The sequence below is a fragment of the Clupea harengus genome, chromosome 20 (assembly GCF_900700415.2).
Source record: "Clupea harengus chromosome 20, Ch_v2.0.2, whole genome shotgun sequence".
NCBI classification, from domain to species: domain Eukaryota; kingdom Metazoa; phylum Chordata; class Actinopteri; order Clupeiformes; family Clupeidae; genus Clupea; species Clupea harengus.
The window spans coordinates 14,049,273-14,074,733 of NC_045171.1; the positions used below are offsets into that span (position 1 = coordinate 14,049,273).

The 25,461-nt window shown below is 41.5% G+C and overlaps 1 protein-coding gene across 1 annotated transcript; it reads right to left on the reverse strand.

Moving 5' to 3' along the window:
• Positions 1-532: 532 nt before the first annotated feature.
• On the reverse strand, positions 533-25,461 carry LOC105893034 (aminopeptidase Ey-like). The gene is made up of 20 exons (XM_012819372.3): positions 24,094-25,461; positions 22,808-22,950; positions 21,404-21,543; positions 20,488-20,614; positions 19,924-20,075; positions 18,581-18,694; positions 17,538-17,681; positions 15,747-15,812; positions 15,349-15,414; positions 15,087-15,262; positions 13,866-13,942; positions 5,335-5,462; positions 4,278-4,333; positions 4,047-4,194; positions 3,308-3,399; positions 2,914-3,021; positions 2,639-2,800; positions 2,163-2,297; positions 1,930-2,011; positions 533-1,062 (listed from the first exon to the last, which is right to left on the reverse strand). Exons 1-20 carry the CDS (start codon positions 24,615-24,617, stop codon positions 910-912), a joined length of 2,793 nt encoding a protein of 930 aa, XP_012674826.2. The 5' UTR covers positions 24,618-25,461; the 3' UTR covers positions 533-909.

Genomic DNA, 25,461 nt, shown 5'->3' on the forward strand with positions numbered 1-25,461 from the left:
TTTACAGGACAATGACCCGAAGACAAAAGCAAGATGTCCAAATGAAAATGAAATGCAAGAAATATAGGTGAATTAAACCATGTAGGGTTGGCAGGGTGTCTCTTCTAGGATGAAGGTTTAGAGTAAGAATGTTAATATTATAGTGTGGATGTTTGGGGATTCGAGATGAGAAGAAGCAGATAGGTGTTATTTGAGTGTGTATATATTGGGGGGTGAAAGGTATAAATAGGTAATAGGTGCAGTGTCTGCGTCATCTAGGAAATGGCCACTGAGGTAATAATTCTACAGCTGAACCACATCGTACTCTCTCTCTCTCTCTCTCTCTCTCTCTCTCTCTGTATGTTTAAGGAAGGTCCTGTTGTGTGTACTTATTCAGCTGGTTTGTCAGCCAGGCACTTATCATGGCACACACTCTTTCTGTCTCTGTCAGTCTGTGTGTTTGTATGCATGCGTATGTGACTGCAAAATGTTTTAAATATCTTGTACCTAAAATATGGATTATGAACAACCATAACAAATACCTTCTTTTCTGAATAACAGATCCAAATCTACTTACAGTATGAACTGTGTTTTATTGATTAGAAATATAGCCACCAAGAAAACATGTCTCAAACTTATTTGTGAACTAGTATTGTATGTGTGAAACTGCAAACAGGAAGATGGCAGGCAGGCATCAGCCTCATGTTTACATACTGTACATTCATTGACTGTAAACTTCAACAAATACAAATATCGTATTGATCTTGACCTAGTGCTAGTGTCACGCTATGTTGCAATATCTGCATTTAACATTAATTTATGTACGGCATTGGCTGGTTAATTCAGGCAATACTATTATGCTCTGAACTTGGTCTGGAAATAAAACACCATAATATACTCCAATGCTTTTATGTACTTTTGGCTTTTTGTTCACTGTTGTCTTGCTGCTGAGATCAACCACTGGAGCAGCCTCTCTTGGTTCTCCTCAGTCCACTTCACATTGGTTTTTGTCCTCTCAATGGCCTGATCCAGGGCTTTGGCCACTGAGCCTGTCGTGGCGTGTGCTGCTTTGAAGTTGAGGAGCTGCGTTTGGAAGGCACAGAAACAAGTGAAAACCCAAGGCAAGAAGATGCAGTAATAAAGAAATGAAAGATGAGGTGATAAACACCGATAAACGTTAACCTGCACTACACTAAGTAAATAGTCCCCAGGCACAAGGTTATCTGCCAATTTGCCAGGTCAAGAGCAAAAAAACATCAACCGAGAATTAACAAGATCTGTCTGAAATGTCCACAAATTTGAGTTTTGTGCAAAGAATCTTATAAAATAATATGATTTGGTGCAAAATAATTATTTAGAAAAGAAAATATGAAATAAAATTAAAATAAATTCCATATAATTGTGTTTTTTTGATTCTGGATTCAGAATGTGCTTTTTTCACTTGGACGCTGGACCTTGTTAGTTCTCAATTGATACGAAGAACATCATTCCAGGCTGCCCTCCAATACCTCCAAGGTCATTCTCCCAAGGTGATTCTCCCTCCTACTCTCCAAAACACAGCCCAAAAACACAGGCCTCCCACCCAGTTTGACTGACAGCATTTCAAAACTTTTCCATGACAAGGACCTTTAATGAAGTGTTCATGACCTTTCAAACCTACAAGCACACCAAATTGCTTACTTTACTCTCTTAGTGAATGAAAATTAAACAACAACCTTTTCCATTCCTTTTCTAATATACTAGTTAGGCTATGTCAAGTCAAGTGGAAACTGTGTGAAAACAACACATTATGAAAGGAAGAGTACAATAACATAATTCATTTCAACAACACAACAAAATCTAATTTCATGTTTTCAGAACTTTTAATGAATTTACTGAATGCCAGGGCCACGGCCATTCCCTCCAACTCCCTCCTTATAATTTAGTGGGAGAGCATCTGACATACAGCACCTGTTTGAGGTCAAACTCAGTGGAGAGTCTTTCAGTCACCACGGTGATCAGGTCGGGGAGGAATTCACTGTCATGATCATCACTGAAGAATACACACACGCACATACATAACATTGTAAACCACCTAAATCAATAAATAACCATAACAAATTCCAAGCAAATATCAAAGACACTAACAAACAAACAACAATATACTCAAGCCACAGCAGGACAACAGCAGGTCTCGTACTCACTTCAAAACGGACCAGTTGTCTCTGATGTAGTTCCACACCAGGGGCTGGAGATTGTCAAGGTCAGCAGTTTCCATGATGCGACGTTCAAAGGAAATGTTATGTCCCATGGTAGGATCCAGAAGGTACTGCAGACTCCTTCAAATCAACCAATCAAAATGAATCGCTGATACCAGTTTAACACTTTTTATCAGAGACAATTATTAACACACTGTAGACACACAATGGCAAGAACCCCCTCTTTAGGCAACGTCTTTAGACAAGGTTTAGGTAATCCGTCCCATCATATATCAAACCATGCTTGGCTATGTTGATTATTATGATTAGATACCAGTAGACATTATATTAAAGTTTTAGGCTATCCCTTAGCATTGGTAATGTTTCCCACATTGTCATACACAAACTTACCACTCCTCCCACCTTTGGTCTGTTTGCTTTTGGTCGCACTACAGAAAACACACACACACACACACACACACCTCTTGAGCAGCTGGGGGTCTTTAGTGCAGGAGAGAGCATAATGTAAGTGGCGGGCATCGTCAGTGGCATTCTTAAACATCTGCCAGACAAAGTCCCACTCCTGTACCCCTCCAGTAGCTACAGCGCAACAGTATACTGTATGCCTCAGGTTGGGAAGGATCCTGAAGTAAACAAACAAATTACAAACATGTAAGACACCGTACCGTAAACAAAAACACAGTATCTGCTTAAAATGTGTTCTCTGGACACAGTACAGAGAGAACATCACACTCACACGTTGTCTTGTGGATCGTTCATCCACGAATTGAACCAGTCCCGGGAGAGATCCATACAGCTGTCCACTCCTGTTTCACAGGCAAAGGTGAAGGCTGTCACGTGGAATCTGTACAAATGCATGATGAGTGCACAGTTGTGAATACAATTATTGTATCATTTACACACTGAAAGGCCAACATAACAGAACATGCTTAACAGATTAGTTGTGCCATTGCAAAGTAGGCGAACTGTCTTTCTGTATGCTTTACCTCAAAACAATATAAGGTAATGCCATCAAAAAACGTAATTAACTTGAGCATGTTCAGATGAAACCCTGCTGTAAATATGGATACAAAATAAACGGCCTTCTTTGTGTTGTGTTCATCTTGAGATAACATAGTGCATAGCTTTACTGGTCATAGTGTCCATCTCGAATTTTGGTCCAGTTCTCAGTAATATTCTTGAAGTGCAAAAACAGGGGCTCAACTTGCTTCCTGAGGTATCTCTGAAACAAATATGATAAGGTAATTTGTCATTTACGCATAAACACGCATCGGAAGTAATTTTGAATACCAGAGACAAACTCCTTTGGTCAGGTTATCACTAATGCTAACGTGGACCCTTCCAAAGAGACTTAAATGAAAGACATCTGTAGGTAAGACGAATGCTAAATGCTTGATTTTGTTATGATATCAGTTAAATTCATCAATACCACTTTCCAGATGACATCAATACCACATTACTCTAACTAACAACAATTAAAGTGTTTAGTATTCATCTTGCATTAAATGCTTAATATTACTTGAATTTTGTTCATATCAACTATTGTTTTTACATGGTTGTTAAAGGTAGAGTCCTCGATTTTACTCCATTACACTTTTTGTCAAATTCAGCAAATTGGACTTCATGATCCACTAAATGTAATGTGTAAACCTACATTATAGCATTTTTAGTTCAGTTTAGTGATATGAATAAATGTAATAGGAAATTACATTCATTTGTTTTTGCTAATCGAAGCAATGGATAATGTTGTTCTTCCTGGGCTAGAACTATGCTAAAGTAAGCTAGGCTACTGCTTGGAGTTGCCAGCAGCAGGAATACCTTGTCTGGGCCTTGAGCCTTTGAGATGATTAATTTAATCCAAACACTAACCTGCATGGCCCCATACACTTCTGTTTGGCGAAACATTTGGAAATAGTGTCGCAGATGGTTGTGAGCCAGCTCCCACGGCGTGTATTCTCTTTCTTTTGACAGGTACTGAGTTGTTTTCAGAGCCAGGACCGTGTCGATAATATTTTCCCTAAAAAAGAGAACATAGTTGCATCAGTGACTGATTTGTTGTATGTTGCAGACTATTTTTTATTTAAAAATGCAAAAACGTACTTGGCAAAGCTAAATACATCATCCACAATCTGAGCTCTGTTGAGGGGTGGAATCGCCTAGACGATGGAGCACAGCATGCATCAGTATAGGAGGCTATTATCTGTAGGCTACACAATATACCCAAATCTACTAAAGTAAAAGATGACATAGTCAACAACCAAGTACCGTACAAACTTATACAAACCACACACACACTTGCAGAACGAACACACACACACACACACACACACACACACACACATGCACACAAACACCATACAAAAGCAATAGACGTAATGTAGCTACTAATTGGATTAAAATAGTACTGTCACTTATATTCACCATTATTTGAGCCAGGTAGTTACAAGAACAACCAGCTTTTAATAGATTTTATATCACACTTATAATTGGGCAAAAAAAACTCTTACGAGCTTGACTTAAACATTGTCTGTAAAGTTAACTATTTGCCTTTTCCCAGTCCCACATAGGGTCTTTTATTTAGATACTATATGGAGAGAAGGTTACATTTGAGTTTATTATCCAGTGTGGATAATAAATAATAATAAAAACTGGACAGATAGTCGGCTGATTGAGTCATTAGTTTGAATTAGAAAGCTAGCCTTAGCTTCAACAGTTGGAGCTAACGTTGTAGCAGGACAGTTGGTGGTCGCCTGCCAAGGCAAGTTGGCTAGCTATTTTTTTCTCTCTTGCATGTAAGGACTGTGAAGTCACAGGTAATGGCCATTGTGAATTTTGGAAGACCACCTTGAAGAAGAACCCACCATCCTATATTTCTTCATATCTAAGCTCTATTTCCGGCCTTCATCTGAAAACGGGTATCTGACCCTATTGGGCTCATTTACGGATTCTGTTATGGATTCTATTTAGGCTGAAATGTTGTCTATTAGGTGTTCCAAAAGAGATTAACACACAGTTGGGGCTATTTCCATAATGTTGTTATTCTATTTTATAAATTTGCCTTGCCTTAGACCCTTCATCATGTTTTTTTCTCTCTCTCTCTCTCTTACTCAATTTACTGACTCAAATATTCGCAAATCTAGCAATCTGGTTTGTGTACCTTGTGGTCTCTGATTAGCTGTGCCGAAAGGCGTTCCCAGTTGCCCTGGTCATAATTGACTCTGTAGAATCCAACTATGTCGAGGTTTGCTAGGATCCATTCGGTCGTCTTCATTGGCTCGTGCACATCTGAAATGTCATGAACATCGATGTGTAAAACAGTCTTTATATCTTTATATCATTTATAGACAAAGTGCAAATTTAAATGTGTTATTGAGCTGTAAACTAAATGATATGACTGTATTACGATGAAACACATCTGGTCCATTTTATGGGTTGAAATTGGCTCAACACGCCATCTACTGTTTAAAATCATCCAAGGCCAATTCTGAGGTCAACCGAGTCAACCGGTTAGGGACCGGGATAATAAATATTATTATAACATAATTAAAGATGAACTCCTTGTCCACTTTTTAGCATTTTTCAAAATGATGCACAGGGGTTAAAGTATTCCGGCACCGTGCCGGATTTCCGGGGTGCAGCGTTTGGCTGCGAAAAAAAGTCTTATATTAAAAAAAAATATCATCCCCATCACTTTCCAGTTTATGAGTTGGTCTACCAATGATATGAAAGGAGCACGACTCTCCCGCTCTCAAAATAACATTATTAGCCAGTCAGAAGTAGATTGGGGCGGGTCTTGGGAAAATGTGCTTCGACCACCGACTTTTCTCTATCGCTCTGCCTATGCTGCGTAGATGCCTGTGTAGGTGAAACCGGGGTTGCTACATTAGTTTAATTAAATCAGTCTCATAAAATTTAATAATCATTAAATTTAGTATTTAATATTTTATAATTAAATTACTAAAACAATGAAAAGCTCTAGTTGTACCACTATGCTACAGTCTAAGTATGGTATCACAATACTATAGTACTACAATATCACTACAAAGTCTATAACACTTCATGAAACAACCAGAGAAGTGAAGGCATTTGAAGTACTTGATTGGCGGAAAATGGCTTTCAGTGGAATATTGGAACAACAACAGACAAGACAATTGTTTAAGTCTAAATAAACAATTTATTGAAGGTAACAAACAGTAATTAATGGCTAATACTAATCATATAAACAACTGAGTATAACCATGAAACAAGGCACAAAGTGGAGTTGGGAATACAGAGGAGGGGGCATAAGATCCTCCTCGTCTCTGTGTGTGTGTGGGTGTGTGTGTGTGTGTGTGCGTGTGCAGGTATGCGCGGTTACGCGCTAACTGGAGAAAGAGGGAGAGGCTATGCGCAAGCGCACAGGCGATAGATAGTATATGCGTGAATGAATATAGTGCGCAGGGCATCACCTAGATTGGGGGTGGTCAGCGGATGCGAATGCAGATCCGAGGCCAGCTTTGCCTGTTTTAGGCGCCAGTTTAAGTTGGAGGATGGGCACAAATGCAATGAGTAGACAATGGATTCTTATCTCGAGGGTAGAATCCAGGCTATAGGCCTTTAACGCAATACAAAATGTATAAGCAGCACTTAAATCGCGATGTGTACGTGTATACGTTCAGATGGTGATTGAGGGAGTTAGAGAGAGAGATGGTGCATGCACGTTCTAACAATAGCAAAGTAAAAGAAAGCAAGATAATGTCACGGTTACAAACCGTGCAAACTGTGAATTACAAAGTGCGCATTTAAATCATAAATGAAATAAAACAAGGATACTTTCACACAGATATTAACACACATATGAGACTAATCTCTGCCCAGATGTCAGCCTTACTTGATTAACGCTCTTGCTCAGCGTTAAACGGTGTATTACGGAATTCCAACTGAACAGCGCGGGACGCAGGTTCGGGGGGAGATGTCCGTGTCCTTCCTTAGCTCGTCAGCTGAAAACTCGTGCAGGCCTTGGTGGGCATCAGACGGTCTTGAAGGAGGTAGAAGTTATGTTCGTCGACGTGGAGAAACTAATAAGGGAAGCCGGTCGCCTTATCTTACTCAGAACACTGCTGGGCTGCAGTATAATTTTACCGGTATATCTTAGGCTGCAACTAAACGAGTCAAAGTATTTTCGTAACTTCGGCCAAAAGTTCAATACGGTTCGTTGTTGCGTGGTCCTTTGTTCTTCTTCTGCAGAGAGGGTATCTCTTAAATGAATGGTGTTTACTGTTGTAAACCCACCGCCAGAGAGACAGATATGTGGGTTTTTCGTGGTTTTAAAGGGAAAAATGCGTCACCTTATTTATCACCTTGCGGTGACCAATACCGAGTGAATGAAATGTAGATAAGAAAGTCAAAGTGATAAGAGAATTGTGGGTAATGTAGTCTATGGTAGGACATTCACTTACATCCCCCCTTTGGTCTCAGGGCTGGGATTGCTTCGTAGTCCATGAGAGCAACAGAAATGTGCATAGTCCATAAATCCATAGTCCATCAAAGTCTCTTATTCCTGCTGACACAAATAGTTCGTAAAAAGGCTTTTGACATCTGGGCATCATAAAGGCTTTTGAACATCTGGGCAGATGGCATTTCTATACCTTGTGTTATAACAACAAACATTCAAACAACATTCATACACCTCAAACTTAAAACACACTTAAAATATTCATGGAAAGGAAGGAAGGGGTGTTAGCTTTGAGGGTTAACAGGCCTATTCCTTGAGAAAGTTAGTGGCAGGTTTCGGTGTGAGGGAGGTCTGAACACCACTGCGCTGGAAACTTTTGGGAATATTTACTATGGTGTTGAGTTTTGCGTGTAGTGTTGTTTTTGTTTGTGTAGTGTGTATGCAATGCCTATGGGGTTAGCGTGGCATGCAAGGTTAGTGGGTGGAGTTAGAGTGTTAGTGTCTATCCACCCCCCTTTGGCGTAGAGACGGCTCAAAGGGTAGAAAAGCTCGCAGAGCTGTTTTCTTTGAATATCCAGTTAGGGCGTCAGCCTTTTTCAGCTGTCGCTGGATTTCATTTTCGAACCCAGGATATGGCTCACATGGTGAGGGGTCTATGTCATCTTCCGATGAAACTGAACTTCTGGGTGGACAGCGAGAGCATAGATAACCATATTTTCTCTGTGGGTCGGCACTGCAGACCTGTTCGTTTCGCAGTGTCTCATGTGGTTGACGTAAAAGGGACTTCTGTGGGTCTAGTACATCCACATTGGATTCAACATATGAATGTTGAATATCAGCCGTGGTCAGGACATGGATCTCAGGAGGGCTAAGCTGCTCCTAGTGGCAACCGATCCTGTCACACTGAACCTGTCGGCCTCCTGCTAGATTGGCAGGGTTTGGAAAGATGAGCTGCCCGTGATGGCAGTCAATGAGAGGAGCCAACACCCAAAAACTGTGAGAAAGACGCCCTATGTGTGTTAGGTCTAACCACCAGAGGGGCTCAGGTCCTCGGTGGGTGTTTACGCCTTCTCTGGGATTCTCCCCCCTTCCCACAAGGTAAACCCTTTGGTGGGGGGACGAGGGATCACTGTTTAGTCAGATGAGTGGGAGACCCCCCTCTTAGGGTGGTGGGGTAAGCAGGCAACTGCTTTTTAATCTCGATCAGGAGGTCTTTCAGAGAATCAATTTCTGACCAAATCTGACTCTCTGACTCTGATTGTCCTGACTCTGTCTGCCTATCCCTATGGCCACGCTGAGGTCTATGGTTAGACCAATCATTGGGCTCCTGAGGGAAGCGATCTCTGTTAAATTTGCGAGGGTAACGACCCTGCTGGCGGTTACCCTTCCCTTGGTAGGGCTGTTCCCGGCGGGGGTACTGACCATTTGGTTTGTTCATGTCATTCCTAGGTTGACCATTGAACATCTGATTACCATTGCCTTGCCAGCTCTTCCACCCACCCTGGTGGTGGTTTTGTGGAAAGCGGTTTTGGGTGGCACCTCTCTGGGTTGGCCACTCCAACGGCACTTCACAGCCTTCCGAATCTAACGGATCACCAGCTGTGGATTGTACATTGAGCACTCTAGGCTCCTCATCCGGCTGGTCCACCGGGCGCACCACTGTCTCCCATGTCCTTTGTGCATTCTTCCTAATCTTCCGCATGGTGGGTTTACCCTGTTGGCACATCGGTGCAACATGCGTGCGCACACAAGGGTGGAGGTTGTGTATGAATAGTGACCTAAAGGCCCTATGCTCTTCCAGGCCTGGGGCGCTACTGCCTTGGAAGAACGCGTGTCTTAAACGCGCATAATATTCACGTGGGGGTTCTGTCCTTCTCTGCCTGATCTGGATGGCGCTGATGGTTGCCAATGTTTCATCAGTGTAAGGAGAGTACTCCTCACGCAGAACTTTACACAACCTAGAATATTTATCACGGATTCGAGGGGTCTGTGTCTCGATGAAAGCATGAACACTTCCACTGGTTGTTTTCCAGATAAGCTTCAGCTTCTCACGTGATGTGACATGGGGTAGGTCAGAGAGAGAGTGTTCAATCTCTCTGAGGTAATCCTCTATGGTAGAGTTATGGCTGCTAGGGTCAAATCGCTCAATATCTTCGGCGAGGGAATCAAGCTGACGCATGCGGAGAGCGGGGGAACTACCTCTCCGTGCTTTCCTTGAGCTCCTAGGGCGTTCCCTCTCTGAGCTACTAGATGAAGAGTTCCTTAGGGGAGAGCTGCTCTCATCGTAGCTATCAGAGGAAAAGGACGAGGAAGAGGGTTCACTGTGTGTAGGTTTAGCTACCGCGTGACTTTTACCCTTTCTCTCCTTCTTAGCAGCCTGAGGCTTTAGGAGCCTTTCAGGTGCTGGTGGGCATGACCTGGCTCCACCTGGGTTGTGAGAGGGGGCTACAGCATGGCGCTCAGGTTTGTCTGGGAGGCGTGAGGTAAGCAGGCAATCTGATGTGTCTGCGTCTGACTCTACTCCTCTCCTAGCTACTGGCTCTACTTCTGCCTCTGACTCTCTGGATGATGCTCTAAGCATTGCTAGGGCCCTGGCGCTTGTTTCGCGACTTTCCTTCGGGGCCTGGTCATAAACGGCTACACTGTTGGACCGTTCAGTATCGAGCATGCTAATGCACGTCACCAGTGTCTCATTAGAGAGCTTGAGCTCCTCATGTAGTTTCTGGTTGCGTGTGTCTAGTCTGTCACAACTAGAACTCAGTTCCTGGTTCTCCTTGCGGAGAATCTCTATCTCCAGGCGGCTGCTCTGGTGATGAAACAGGAATAATCTACCTATCACTCTTTTAATGGTGAAGACTTTACGGTAGGGATCATGAACATGCCTGATTAAGTCGTCAATCTTGGACTGACACTCATCTAGGTTCATCTGTTCAAGTGCCTCCCTTTCATCAGGGGAGGTTTTGAGGAGGTCTGCCACAAATTTAAAAAGTTGGGCGGACTCCACAGGAGAGAGGTTACTCTCAGCTCCTGGCGTGTGTGGGGTGGTCTGGCTCATCCTGTCTGCCTAGTCTGGGGCACGGAACTACGCCTGGTAAGCAAGTGACGTAGTCACTGATGCTTAATTAAAACCCTTTTAATGCAAGCTAATGCAAGTAGTCACAACGCAAACTACAACAATGTTATGCTTAATAACAAAACAAGGAGATGCACAGGTGAGGGCCTCTGACCTGTGACTTACACCAACGGCTAGGTAACTACCGTGTTATTTTTACAATTCTAAAATGCTAGTTACTCTCTTGTTACAACTATTACAACTGATTGTACAGGTTGCTATGGTAACAAAATTATACTTGTGTCTCCAATGGTTGCTGGTAACACAAGTATGGACTCCCACTAATTAAACTTACAGTGTGGCTGGAACAGGGACTGTTAGATAATTAGTATGTATTAAACAGTTAGTATCACGACACTTAAAATTATTCAAAACCACATTTGATACATGCCTTAGCAGTTTCAATGGACCTGGTAGGGTCCTGGAGTTACTCAGGGGGTTGGATTCCTATTTGTTATTGCAACAATATCACTGAAGCCAACAATACCAATCCTCACACGGGTCGCACCAAATTATGTAGGTGAAACCGGGGTTGCTACATTAGTTTAATTAAATCAGTCTCATAAAATTTAATAATCATTAAATTTAGTATTTAATATTTTATAATTAAATTACTAAAACAATGAAAAGCTCTAGTTGTACCACTATGCTACAGTCTAAGTATGGTATCACAATACTATAGTACTACAATATCACTACAAAGTCTATAACACTTCATGAAACAACCAGAGAAGTGAAGGCATTTGAAGTACTTGATTGGCGGAAAATGGCTTTCAGTGGAATATTGGAACAACAACAGACAAGACAATTGTTTAAGTCTAAATAAACAATTTATTGAAGGTAACAAACAGTAATTAATGGCTAATACTAATCATATAAACAACTGAGTATAACCATGAAACAAGGCACAAAGTGGAGTTGGGAATACAGAGGAGGGGGCATAAGATCCTCCTCGTCTCTGTGTGTGTGTGGGTGTGTGTGTGTGTGTGTGCGTGTGCAGGTATGCGCGGTTACGCGCTAACTGGAGAAAGAGGGAGAGGCTATGCGCAAGCGCACAGGCGATAGATAGTATATGCGTGAATGAATATAGTGCGCAGGGCATCACCTAGATTGGGGGTGGTCAGCGGATGCGAATGCAGATCCGAGGCCAGCTTTGCCTGTTTTAGGCGCCAGTTTAAGTTGGAGGATGGGCACAAATGCAATGAGTAGACAATGGATTCTTATCTCGAGGGTAGAATCCAGGCTATAGGCCTTTAACGCAATACAAAATGTATAAGCAGCACTTAAATCGCGATGTGTACGTGTATACGTTCAGATGGTGATTGAGGGAGTTAGAGAGAGAGATGGTGCATGCACGTTCTAACAATAGCAAAGTAAAAGAAAGCAAGATAATGTCACGGTTACAAACCGTGCAAACTGTGAATTACAAAGTGCGCATTTAAATCATAAATGAAATAAAACAAGGATACTTTCACACAGATATTAACACACATATGAGACTAATCTCTGCCCAGATGTCAGCCTTACTTGATTAACGCTCTTGCTCAGCGTTAAACGGTGTATTACGGAATTCCAACTGAACAGCGCGGGACGCAGGTTCGGGGGGAGATGTCCGTGTCCTTCCTTAGCTCGTCAGCTGAAAACTCGTGCAGGCCTTGGTGGGCATCAGACGGTCTTGAAGGAGGTAGAAGTTATGTTCGTCGACGTGGAGAAACTAATAAGGGAAGCCGGTCGCCTTATCTTACTCAGAACACTGCTGGGCTGCAGTATAATTTTACCGGTATATCTTAGGCTGCAACTAAACGAGTCAAAGTATTTTCGTAACTTCGGCCAAAAGTTCAATACGGTTCGTTGTTGCGTGGTCCTTTGTTCTTCTTCTGCAGAGAGGGTATCTCTTAAATGAATGGTGTTTACTGTTGTAAACCCACCGCCAGAGAGACAGATATGTGGGTTTTTCGTGGTTTTAAAGGGAAAAATGCGTCACCTTATTTATCACCTTGCGGTGACCAATACCGAGTGAATGAAATGTAGATAAGAAAGTCAAAGTGATAAGAGAATTGTGGGTAATGTAGTCTATGGTAGGACATTCACTTACACCTGAGTAGAGAGACATCACATCGAAGGACAGTAGGATGGAGAGTAAGTTCATGAATCCTGGGGAAGATGCCCTCCTAGTTGATAAAGGATTGAAAAATAAATGGCGCTGGGCATGGATAGAAGACATAGGGAAGGACAGTAAGCCTTTTGGTAGCTGGTGTAAGAAGTTAAGAGAAGCAGGTGCTTGCTTCTGCACTTTGTGCTCGAGAAAGCTACTATATGCAACTAGCGGGAAAAAAGTTCTTCCACGTCATGAGTTAGACCCAGCTCATAGAGCAGCTGTTCACGCTCTCCAACACACAACGCTGTTACCGGGAGCAACAACCACAGCTGATGTACCGGCATCAATAACTGACCGTGTGTGTGACCTGAAAATACGTGTGTGCACGTTCATCGCAGAGCACGATCTGTCTTTCAGGCTCGCCCAACCCCTGGTGAATTTATGTCAAAAAATTGCTGAAGACAAAAATGCTTTGACTAAACTGTCAATATCCAATCAGCATGCCAGCTATTTTAACACACACGGCAAAACACCAGAGTTTAAAAGACGTATTTCGGAAAAGCAAAAAAAACGGCATGTTTTCCTTGAATGCCGACGAAGCAAGAAACAAGAACATTTACGATTATTTCTTTAGAACAAAGTAATTATGGAAATGTTGCAATATAAAACTACAGTATTAGCTATCAATCATGCAATCATTCATTTCTAAATGTTTTTTAGTTTGTTTGTTTGTTTGTTTTTTTGACCCTGCGAATGTGTCCACGCCACAGGACGACCCCCCCCCCCCCCCCCTCCCACTCACCCACAAACAAAAAAGTTCAGGCTCAGGATTTTTTTTTGCTTTAACCGCTGTATGCAGTTGGTGGAGTTAGGCTCAGAGCTGGGGTTGAACTTACACTCTAATGCATGTATGATTATTTTTTTTTTGTTGAGCTTTGTTTGAAAAAATGAAGATATCACAGTTGAAGGCAAACTAAGTACCAACTGGTGTACCTGGGGTTACAAACATACAATATAACTGCAGGCAAACACACAATTTATTACCTGACTTGGAGAGCAGCCATTTACGGTCTTGTGGTACACCATGTTTGGTCCATGTTACAGGAACAAACCACTCATAACTGAAATCAGAAATGATCACTGCTGTGTCAGTGACATATGGACTTCGAGTTCGATAGAAACACAAATCAATAAGGGCACTGTGAGTTTGCTTACCTGCGCGGCCTAAAGTTAATATGTTTATGAAAATATATCAGCTGATGTGGGTCCTAAAGCATCTGAGCAAAAGACAATTAATAATACTATAATGATTTTATCTATTTCCAAAGAGATGAAATGTTAAATGTTTTAACTTCCTGATTTAGTTGGAAAATGACCCAAACCTTAATAGTTTGCAATGTACTAAAGGGTTACGATGACGCAAAGCATTAAAAAGTGACTATTTTCATGTTTTACATATGCATTTATAGGTGTGTCCTTCTTAAAGTGCAAAGTTTTGGGTGGGCTAACGGCTGAATTATGTTTATTGAACTTGATGGTAAATCATGTAGAAGGATATTTATTGAACTTGATGGTAAATCACAATGTGTTGAAATTCAGCATCTGTGAAAACCATGACGTATTTTGGCACAGTGATGGTTAGAATTGCTGTTGCTTAGAGAAGACATCAAAGGTACAGAGATAAATGTTCTTTACATCTTTTAATTTATGATGGCCCATGCCAATCTTTTCTGAGAACGTATTGCCTGTCAAGCAGTGTCATTGTAAACACATTTAATGAAATAGAAAATATAAGAGCTTTGCGAGTCCCGAAAGCAACTCCCCCCTTTATTTCTACCTCTCTACCCGGCTGGCCCCATGCAGATGGGTACCCCTTATGAGCTGGGTTCTGCTCAAGGTTTCTTCCTCATAAAAGTGAGTTTTTCCCTTGTCACAGTCACCTTAGTGCTTGCTCAAAGGGGGTTCTGGCTCTGGGCTCTGTAAAGCGCCTTGAGAAAATTTCAATTGTTATTGACACTATATAAATAAATAAATGTGAATTAAAATTGAACAGTGGACTCTGTCTCTATTAGCTTTATGTTACCCATGTATTTTAAATAGATGATAGCTAGGTAATCTCCCAAATAGCAAGCAACTCTCAAGCAGATCTGGCTCTAATCTGCTAACAAAATAATGAAGATCTACTGTTCCAAGTTAGTATTGTGTTATCCAGGTTTAAATGAACTATATGTGTGAATGACTAAATAATCAGTCAACGAGCCTTACTTGTAAATGGAAGGCCTGTCCACCACTGAGTCAATGCCTGTCAGGAAGTGCTTTTGCCTGATGGTTCCTGTTGTGGTATCTATGGTGACGACGGGGAAGCCCATCTGGAGGATCCAGCGGTTCATGATCTCCTCAATGGTGTCTGGGAGTTGTAGTGTGGGAGTCCTGTCCACCTCCTTTTGGAACCAGTAAGGAAACTGGTTTCAGTGAAGTTCCTTGTATTTTTGCACAAATATGAATATTGCAATGGATGTTAACTTACAGCTTGAAGATGTTTCCAAAGGTCTGTGGACACTGTGTTTTGGTAAGCAAACTCATTCAAGTAGTTCTGTGGGAAGAGAATTTTAAATTCAGATTTTGTATTGAACATCAAATGCACCTCCAAAACGAGTCCATACAGGTAAATACATCTGAAATATATAATATTTAGACATTAGGTTTCACAAAATGAAACTGAAGACAACTAAATGAAAATGAAAAATATAATTTTCTGTATGCTTTAAGGTCACACTTGATTTGTTGTCATAATATAGGTATGTAAATAAAAGCCTTTTTGTTTTTGATTGACTTTCATGGATATTTTTCATTCCTTAACAACATATCTTAGGCATGATTCAGATGTTAATGTGAACTGAAACTGAACATCTTCTTCAAACTTACACTCACACCCTTGGAAAAGACCGGCTCTGTCAGGAACTCTGAAAGCATCCTCAGCACAGACGCACCCTGCCACACAGACACGTACTTGTTAGATCAGGTTATACAGACCAAGCCATAACATAAACAATTACAATTCAGATCCTAGAGCCAGATGTGACTTTGGCATCACATGTTGAGAGTTTACAGTCTGGAGACGACTCCTTGAAAATGTGCTCTGGAATAGCACCAAGAACAAAAGCTAACAAGGCTCTGCCTACCATCTTCTTTGGTGAGACCTGTTCTTTAAAGTGGCATTATGTAGTAATTGTACTTCATGGTTAGGGTTAGGATAAGCAGTTTTACCTTAAAATAACAGCTTAAAAAAAATTGGGGAGCTACAATGATTTTTAATATGAAGAATCGCCTCCGTACCATTGCCATACCAGGGTCCGTAGGCATATTACTGCGCTCTGTAGGTTTGCCTGAAGCCGCCCGGTTTCTACTGTCTGCCGAACTAGTAAGTAGCTTATTTGCCATCTTACTTTGTCTTGTGTTGCACTTGCTTGATGTTTGACTGTGTTAGGACAGTTGTTGACTAACTAGTTTGTCATAGTGTCAAAGCAAGTTTTAGTTTTAGCCGCTAGCATCTCGTAGCGATTAGCAATTCCTCCGTTATGCTGCTTTAAAGCAACACTATGCAACAATTTGCCATATGTTGGGTATGCTTTTATCAAGCATACCCAACAACTAGTTATGGAACTCCAAAAGCATCCTCTACACAGACACACCATGCCATACATGCATACACACTTTAGATTAGCTACAAAAGCACCCTGCCACAACCTACACACATTATTACGACCAGGACAGACACATCCTTTCATAACACACAGAACATTATATTGGGTATGACATTATGGCCTCAGAAAATAATCTTACACACTTGCTGACTGATTGTCATTTAAATTTTTTACCATGGTGAAGAAATATTCTTTTCAGTATTTCTGCACATAAAGATTCTGCACATGGATGAGGCAGAGGCAAAGTACTTAAGATGCAAAACAGTAAGAATGGACCGATCTTACAGATTGACCCCACTCAACGTTTAAAGCAGCATTATGTAGTTACTATAGGTGATGGAGTCAGTAATGCAGTTAGTGGTCTACCTTACTGTAGGTGATGAAGTCACTGGTCTACCTTACTGTAGGTGATGGAGTCATTACATTTACATTTACATTTAGTCATTTAGCAGACGCTTTTGTCCAAAGCGACGTACAAGGGAGAGAACAGTCAAGCTAAGAGCAATAAAAAAGCATGGTGTAACAATAAATTCTACTTTACATGAGAATTAGAAAAACAACAACCTAGAAAAGAGGAAAAAGAAGTGCAGGAATGTAACTGCTGAAGTGCAAGTTAAGCGCTAGTCAGGTGCCAGTTAGGAGGGGAGGTGCTCTCTGAAGAGTTGGGTCTTCAAAAGCTTCTTGAAGGTAGAGAGGGACGCCCCTGCTCTGGTAGTACTAGGCAGTTCGTTCCACCAACGTGGAACTACAAATGAAAATAGTCTGGATTGCCGTGCTTGCACGGACGGCAGTGCCAAACGACGCTCACTAGACGAGCGCAGCGTCCTGGGTGTAACATTTGCCCTTACAAGAGCATTTAGGTAGGTGGGAGCAGAACCAGTAAGCACTCTGTAGGCAAGCATAAGTGACTTGAACTTAATGCGAGCAGCTACTGGCAGCCAGTGGTCTACCTTACTGTAGGTGATGGAATCAGTGGCCTACCTTACTGTAGGTGATGCAGTCGGTGGCTTACCTTACTGTAGGTGATGGCGTCAAAAGCCTCGTTGATCTCATCTGGAGTGTTCATGCTTTCCTCAGTGAAGGAAAGAGGGTGGGAGTCGGGCACCTCATCCACGATAAATGCCCCCCAGATGTTATTCCAGACCCTTTGGTTTGTCTGTAGAGTATTGACAAGAAAATAACAATAAATAAGAAAATAACAACAGCATTCAGGACAATTAGATCTTATTGTAGAGTATACATATACATACTTAACTATCCCTGATAGCGTTCAGAAAGGTAAGGTTGCATTTCCCAGTTTATATGTACCTTACGTTATGTTACAGGCTGAATATTGTAAAATCAAAGTTTGTAGAATTGATAGTTGACAAGCATGTAGGTGTAGATCAAAGGTGTGTTGTATGACCACTAATAGGTGAAGGGACATCAAGTAAGACAGTGCACTCCTGCCTAAAAGTTTCCGAATAAGGACTGCAGTAGAAGTCAGAATGGATTTGTATACGTAGATTGAAGATCTGTACTTAAAGGCACAGTCTGTAGGATTTATTGACATCTGATGCTGAGGCTACCAACTGAATACTTCTCCCTTTCCAAGTGTGTAGGAGAAGCTATGATGATCGTCAGGTGCCATGAAAACGCAAAAGGCCCTCTCTAGGGCCAGTGTTTTGGTTTGTCCTTTCTGGGCTACTGTAGGAACATGGCGAACCCCATCGATGAGGACTATGCTCCTTATGCAGATACGAAAGCAAAGTATCTCTCGCAAAATGAGAAACTGCTAGGAAGGAATAACCACCAAATAAATAACTATGTTATGGACAGTATTAAAACGATCAGGTCAGAATCAGACAATTATAGTGGAAACATCAATTTATGAACAGTATTTAGGTAATCCGCTGTTCCATCAGTTAACACAGAAGTAAGGACGAAACTAACTATTTTACTATTCATCGTGGGCAGCACTCAAGACAACAGGGTTATTGACAACTGACAGTGGAAAAGTTTTCATGTCCTTATTGTTCTTATTAAGACAATCAAGGTGAGACCACACAGACGAACCAGTTTCCCATCTGGCTCAAATGCTGCAAGGCCCAGACAGGAGAAGTAGGTGGCAAATCCCTCGTTCAGCCACAGGTCATTCCACCATTTCATCGTCACCAGGTTTCCAAACCACTGCAAACACATGATGCAAATACATAGTCATTAATGTACACACGCGCATGTGTCTGGATATGACTGAACACAAGTAGTTGCTGAGCAGTTATCTACAGACACCTCAAGGCAACAAGAAGAACAAGTGAAAGAAGGAAGAAAGAGGGGAGGAGAAAGAGAGGGGGAATGGTAAAATAAGGAAAAAATCTCTTCCTGCTAATGCTGACTACACCAGACATTTAACTCCGTGCTTGTGTTGTTACGGCCCTAATTAGCATTGCTACGGCCCAGGCTACAGTACGGACAGCAACAGAAACGGAACACAACCACCAAATGAAATTAAACTCCAACTCTGTATTAATCTCTAACAATACAGGAGTCTAGGGTAGTAGTCTACTGGTTGTGGATGCATAGATGGATAAAGGGCAGCAATTACAGAGTGAGGTTGGAGTGTGCAGGTAAAGTAAATGTGTGTATGGAAGAGGATGTGTGTGTGTCTGTGTGTGTGTGTGTGTGTGTGTGTGTGTGTGTGTGTGTGTGTGTAGCGCGCGCGCCAGTGACTGTCAGAATGTGCGGATGAGTTTGTGTCATAATGACTGATAGTCTGTGTCTTTCGAGGGATGAGACCATTACACTGACAATAGGGGGCGCTGAGGGTTGTCACAGTATGATGACAAACACTAACCCTACACAGATTCTTGCCTGCCCCTACGCAAAACAGTGATGGACAACTACATGATAATAATGTTACGCTCCTCTGCACCAGCCTTTGGGTGGAGCATGGGCGTAATTGCGCAATTGTGGCCTTGGGCTCTGTAAAGTGCCTTGAGACAATTTGATTGTTTTGGCGCTATATAAGTAAAATAAAATTGAATTGAATTAATCAGGTGATTCTATACACCTGCCAACAGCCTGGGCTGAGTAGCCTGTGGCTGGCATCTCACTCCTATGATCTCTTCTTCTTTGATATGACATGGTGTTGTTGGGTCAGTGCTCCTCCCTACGCTTTCTTTGCTCATCCGGGGTCATGGGTAAGATTAATTAGCCCTACACCCATTCCTGCCATCCCTTACTCAAAATGTTGACTACTACTTATGTAATGAAGCCACATTTGCCTCGCATTGCATTACATATGGCATCAAATAGATCTGCCCCCAGGGCCTTGCTCTTGTCTAGTTGTTTCACCATCAGACTCCTTGGTGAGGAGTCTCCCAGTTCCTGAGATACGACTCTGGTCACCCACACCTTACCATGTGAGCCACCTCATGGGCTATGAGCTTGGCCACACTATGTCTTTCTTCTTCTGTTTGATTCTGGTGACAAAGAAGGTCCTTTTCTGTGTAGGTTATCATCCCCCAATTCTCCATTGCCAAAGGTCCCAGGTCAGGCACAGCTATATGATCTGTGAGAGGGCAGACAGACATGGAGAATGAGACCGAGAAAGAGAAAGAAAGACAGACAGATAGACATAGAGAATGAGAGAGAGAGACAGACAGACTTACAAACAGATCGAAAGGCAGATAAACATAGAGAATGAGACATAGAGAGACAGACAGACAGACTACAGACAGACAGAAAGACTGACAGAAATAGAGAGCGAAAGACAGAGAGACAGGCAGATAGAAATAGAGAATGAGACAGAGAGAGACAGACAGACAGGCAGATAGACACAGAGAATGAGACAGAGAGACAGACAGACAGACAGACAGACACACCTATTTCAGTCCCCGTCCCCTCGCCCGCCACATCAGAATGTTCTGAAATGAACATTCCTGCCCTGCAGCATACTTCACCTGTTGAGTTAGAAATCTCACCTAATTTCTTGAGGGGATATGTGACATTCAAGTATCTCTCAAAGAACTCCAGAATGGACCCTGCCTTCTCCAAAGCATAGTCCCCTTGACCTTCCGCGATGGCCTGCCGGCGTGCCCACACACGGACCTACAAGTGGAGCACGTAAAGTAAGGATGCTTTCGCAATTTACATGAACACACATGAAGGCATGATGCAGAGGGAAAAAAAATACTTATACTATTTTTAACTGTGCTATTTTTAACCCTATTTTTTCCATGTTTTTGGGTCCACATTTTTACCTCGGACAGAAACGATCAATTGAGTTAGAATGCTATAATCTGCAACCGCAAGCAATCCGTGTCAAAGTAAACTGCTTGTTTTCGCCACTGACAGGCTCATAATGTTATTATAAGTGTCTGACAACATGTAAAGGGTCCCTACAGAGATAGACCTGTGTTTGTTTAACTCAATAACTGTAAAAATCAGTTTGGTCTGGTGTTGGAAGAACTAATAACAGTTTTTTACAACTATTGACCCAAAGTTATACAGTTACTGGACCCAAAAAGAAGGGAAAATAAGGCCCAGGTTAAAAAAATCCACCTTTTTTTAAACGTTTAAAAAATTGCACCATACTGTATGTCCTATGAGGCATCTATCCACTAGAGAATGGTATAACGTCAAATGGTTCCCCAACATTTCTAGTTTTCTTGCATTGACACCTATTTGATCATGTTTAAGGTGATAGTTATGTAACTATAAGAACTACAAGTTAGTAAAAAGAATAAGAATAAGAATAAGGGATGGGACTGCAGGAGTGTACCAGTGATAAAACTGCAGTATCTAGGGAAATGGATAGGGGGCAGCAATGAGCTGTGGACCTAAGAGGGAGGGCGTGTGTGCCCAAGGATGACAGGGAGTTAGGGGAGACGAGATTACCAGGACTTTTGCCCCTTCTGGTGACCTGATGTAGTCGTAGTCACAAACAACTAAAGCCACCAGGTAGGTGGACATTATTGGTGTTGGTTCAAAAGTGGTTATGGACACCTCGACCCCTTCCATTGTGGTGTTGACAGTCTCTAATGAAGGACAGATTTAAGGGGAACACATGTCAAAGGTATAGAAAAAAAGCATCTTATTACGAAATTAGGCAAACCAACGTTTGTTTTCACAGCTGAATCACAATTAAAATAGGCACGTAACAGAAACATGGCCAGATACTGATACATTACTGTATGGTTTCTTGGAATGTGTCTTGTGTCGTGCTTTTAGTGCTGACTTTAAGATCAGTGAATCATGTCTATGGCTGAGTTACTGTTTCCCGCCTAGTCTACCCTTCCTGAGTGAGACTTTCAAACTGATGAGTTAATCCATGTTCATCTAAACATAAAAAATATCCCACAGAAAGTTTTTTTTATTTTAATCTTTGTAGCATTTTGTGAATGGGCAACCTACTCCTGAGTATCCCAATGTAAGCATAAGGCACAACCTGAGAGCAATAACCTGGCGATCTGATACAAAGCCATAGCATTAGATCAGGATAATCATTTTACAAGCAAGTTATCACTACAGTGACTGTGAAATACTTTCAGCAACATGCACACACATCCCTTGAACAATAACGTTACTAGCAGCTATCTTGATCCACACTGGTACGTTACTGTACTGTTCTCTAGATTGTCACCATCCTAGCTAGCTAGATAGATAGATACCTCCAGAGTCTCTCGCCAGAGACGGAATAGATAATAAGAATAAAGAATCGTTGTAGGTTATTAGCTAGCTTGAAATATTATATACAGATCTTACCCAGTGGTGAAATAACATGACTAGTCTACAAGGCTGTGCTGGTTGGATTTAATTAAGGGGTCGTGGGGTTTCTCATTTTTTGTATGCTTTTGCTTCGATTATTGTTGTGTCCACTTCGTTGTTGATCTTAATATTTTGGATATATCCTTCCACTGCATATTGCAGTCCCTTTTGCCTTGATCTGGAGAATATCGTGGAGGTATTACTCCAAAAATCATCACTCACACTGACAGCTATAGCGCTTGTCCCCGTACTCGCCATGGCTTTTGGCTTGACAGTTCCGGGAATTGTGTCGGACGTAGCAACAATAACTAAGGGGGCGGGGCCCTGGCGATCGGTCAATTCAATTCAATTTTATTTCTATAGCACCAAAACATTACAATTGTCTCAAGGCGCTTTACGACCCCAGTGCCTGAACACCCCTAACACACAGCTACGGTATGCCAAACTCACCAATAGTAGATTTAACACACAGCTATGATGTGCCAAACTCACCAATAGTAGATTTAACACAGAACTACGGTGTGCCAAACTCACCAGTCTCCATGCCATTGGCAAGGGCTACAGTATTGTGATTGTGGGCGAGAGTCATGTGAAAGACAGCCTTCAGGGCTGGCTCGTCAAAGCAGGGGAAAGCCTTCCTAGCATCTGTGGGTTGCATTTGGGTTGTGGCAAGAACTCTGAAACCCATATTTATTCATTTCATTTCATATATATTTTGAAAGTTTCATTTTTGCATTCTCTCTCTCTTGAAAGGCCTTCTTGCTCATTTCAGAGGTCAACTCTAATTAAGCAATATAGTACGAGTGAGAGTGGGGTAGGTAAGGGATATTCCCACGGGTGGTGTTCGGCCGTTGCCACGAGGCCGGAGGCCGAGTGGCGCAGGCAACAACACCCGTGGGAATATCCCTTACCTACCCCACTCGCACGAGTACTATATTGATTTTATAAAACAATTTTATAGTCAACCAATTAACATTTAAACACGAAGTTATTGATTAAAAATGTTTTATTTCGCCATTGTTTCTCCGCAACAAAAAAATTGTTCCATTGTCAACGTCTTTTGGAATTATAAGAACTTTGAATTAACGGTTATCGCTTAATTGTATCAACGTGCTATAGAATGTTTCATCCCGGAGTGATTTATTATTAGCTGTGAAAAGTCTGAGTTGGGATGTCCTGGGATATTCCAACTCATGGAACGTCTCTTGTCCAATCAGAAACAGCTAAATAATTCAATAGAACCCAATTGTTTTATAAGAGCACTTTAAAAGTGGATTGTGAACCTGATGCCACGCTACTCTACTAGTAGTCTAAGAAATATAGCTTGACTTACTTTACTTACTTCAATTCTGATCTCTCATAGAATCCATTCCAGTAAAATCCTATCAAGTCTTTAGCAAGTTCACCGGTAAAACTTGTGTAGAAATGTGTAATTGATAGGGCTGAACGATTTGGGGAAATAATCTAATTGCGATTTTTCCCCAAAATATTGCGATTGCGATTTAATATGAGATTTTTTTATTTTATCCTAATTTTTTTCCCAACAAATCGTAATGAATGAGTTCAATATGACCAACACAATATTAGATACATTTAGTGTAAAATATTATTTCCCACAATTTAAATTGTTATTGAACTGCTCATTACAGAATCAAGAACAACAAATCGGTGGATATTGAATATTTTTCATTTTTTTTTTTTTTAGATCACGTTTTTAATCGCGAACGTTGCGGTTAGAAAATCGCGTTCTATCATATCGCGATTAAATCGCAAATGCAATGAATCGTTCAGCCCTAGTAATTGAGGTCATTTTTTCTTACTTTGTCTCTGCAACCTCAGTGTAGTGGCTTCTGTAAAACCCAATCATGTATTCAGCCAGCTCTCCCTGGAATCTGGTGTGGAGTTGGTAGGACTTTCCTGGGACTAGTTTGCCGTTGAGCTGAATGACCAGGTACTCTGTCGTCTCCTGGAGCCATGTTGTCTTAATAGTTGGTGCAGCTGCACCATCCAGTCCAGTCAGTGTTGCATGATGTCCGCTGAACTTGGTGAGGTTGAGCTGGTAGGAGTGAATGAGGATCAGGTCTGTCTCCTTCACACACTCAAAGTCCACAGTAGAGTGGCCTGTGAAGATGTATATGCCGTGATCATCCTTCTCCAGACGAGGCCACAGAGTCACATTGTATTTGGATGGCTTGAGAGTGTCAGGCAGCCGGTATTTGTCCCAGGGCTCGTTTGATGTGGTATTGAGGATGGCCACAGACAGGATGATTGTGATGGCGATGATGGTGACTATTAGAAGCCCCACCACTTTCACACGCTTGCTGGCATGGGAGTATCCCCTCATTGTTGTCAGGAGCTAGAGTGATTCAGACCACGGGCAGACTGCTGTCTTTTAAACGTCCTGTTTCATACAGGAAAGATTTTGACAAATTTCCTGAATTGGTTACGCCCTGATCTTTGCGATCGTGGAAAGGAACAGTTGACACAACCTGGAGTGGGCTGTCTATCTCAATATCTGTCTACCTCATGCACTATGAGAATCTTGAGTGGGCTTTGTCTATTCTGTTCTGTTGGGCAAATCTCTTTGAATTGTAATCTGAAAATGATTTGATATTACTGTTTGTTAAATATGTAGTCTGTTGTGAAGCCATTGCAATTAGAAGTATGATAGGGTACAAGCAAATTAAAATAAATTCCTCAAAGAAATCTTTTTTTGTTTGTTTTTTAACATATGTAGACCATACTGATTCAAATGTTTCCAGGAATGACCTTATTCTTATTTGTGGAAGAGGCTGTTATGGTATATGTTTAGTTTGAATTTTACTATTAATTTAAAATTGATTTCACCCAATAACTAATTGACATATTGAAAGGCAAGTATTTCACATCCCTTCTAAATGTCAGGTAAGGGATATGATACAAACTTGGGTGTCCATGGCAGGTATAGTAATAGAGGCAAATTACACTAAGTACTTGATAGATTCTTAGCAGATGTAAATGTGACAAATCATTGTATTATTGATTAAAGTCAAAAGATGGCATATGTAAGCTAAGATTGCCCTGATATGGGTTCAATGTATAACTACGAACGGGAATATTCCAAGAGAACCATGTCTTCGTAGACACCATGAATGGAATCACAAACGTATTAATAACCTACTGTTAAGCAGTAAAGATTAACATATTTT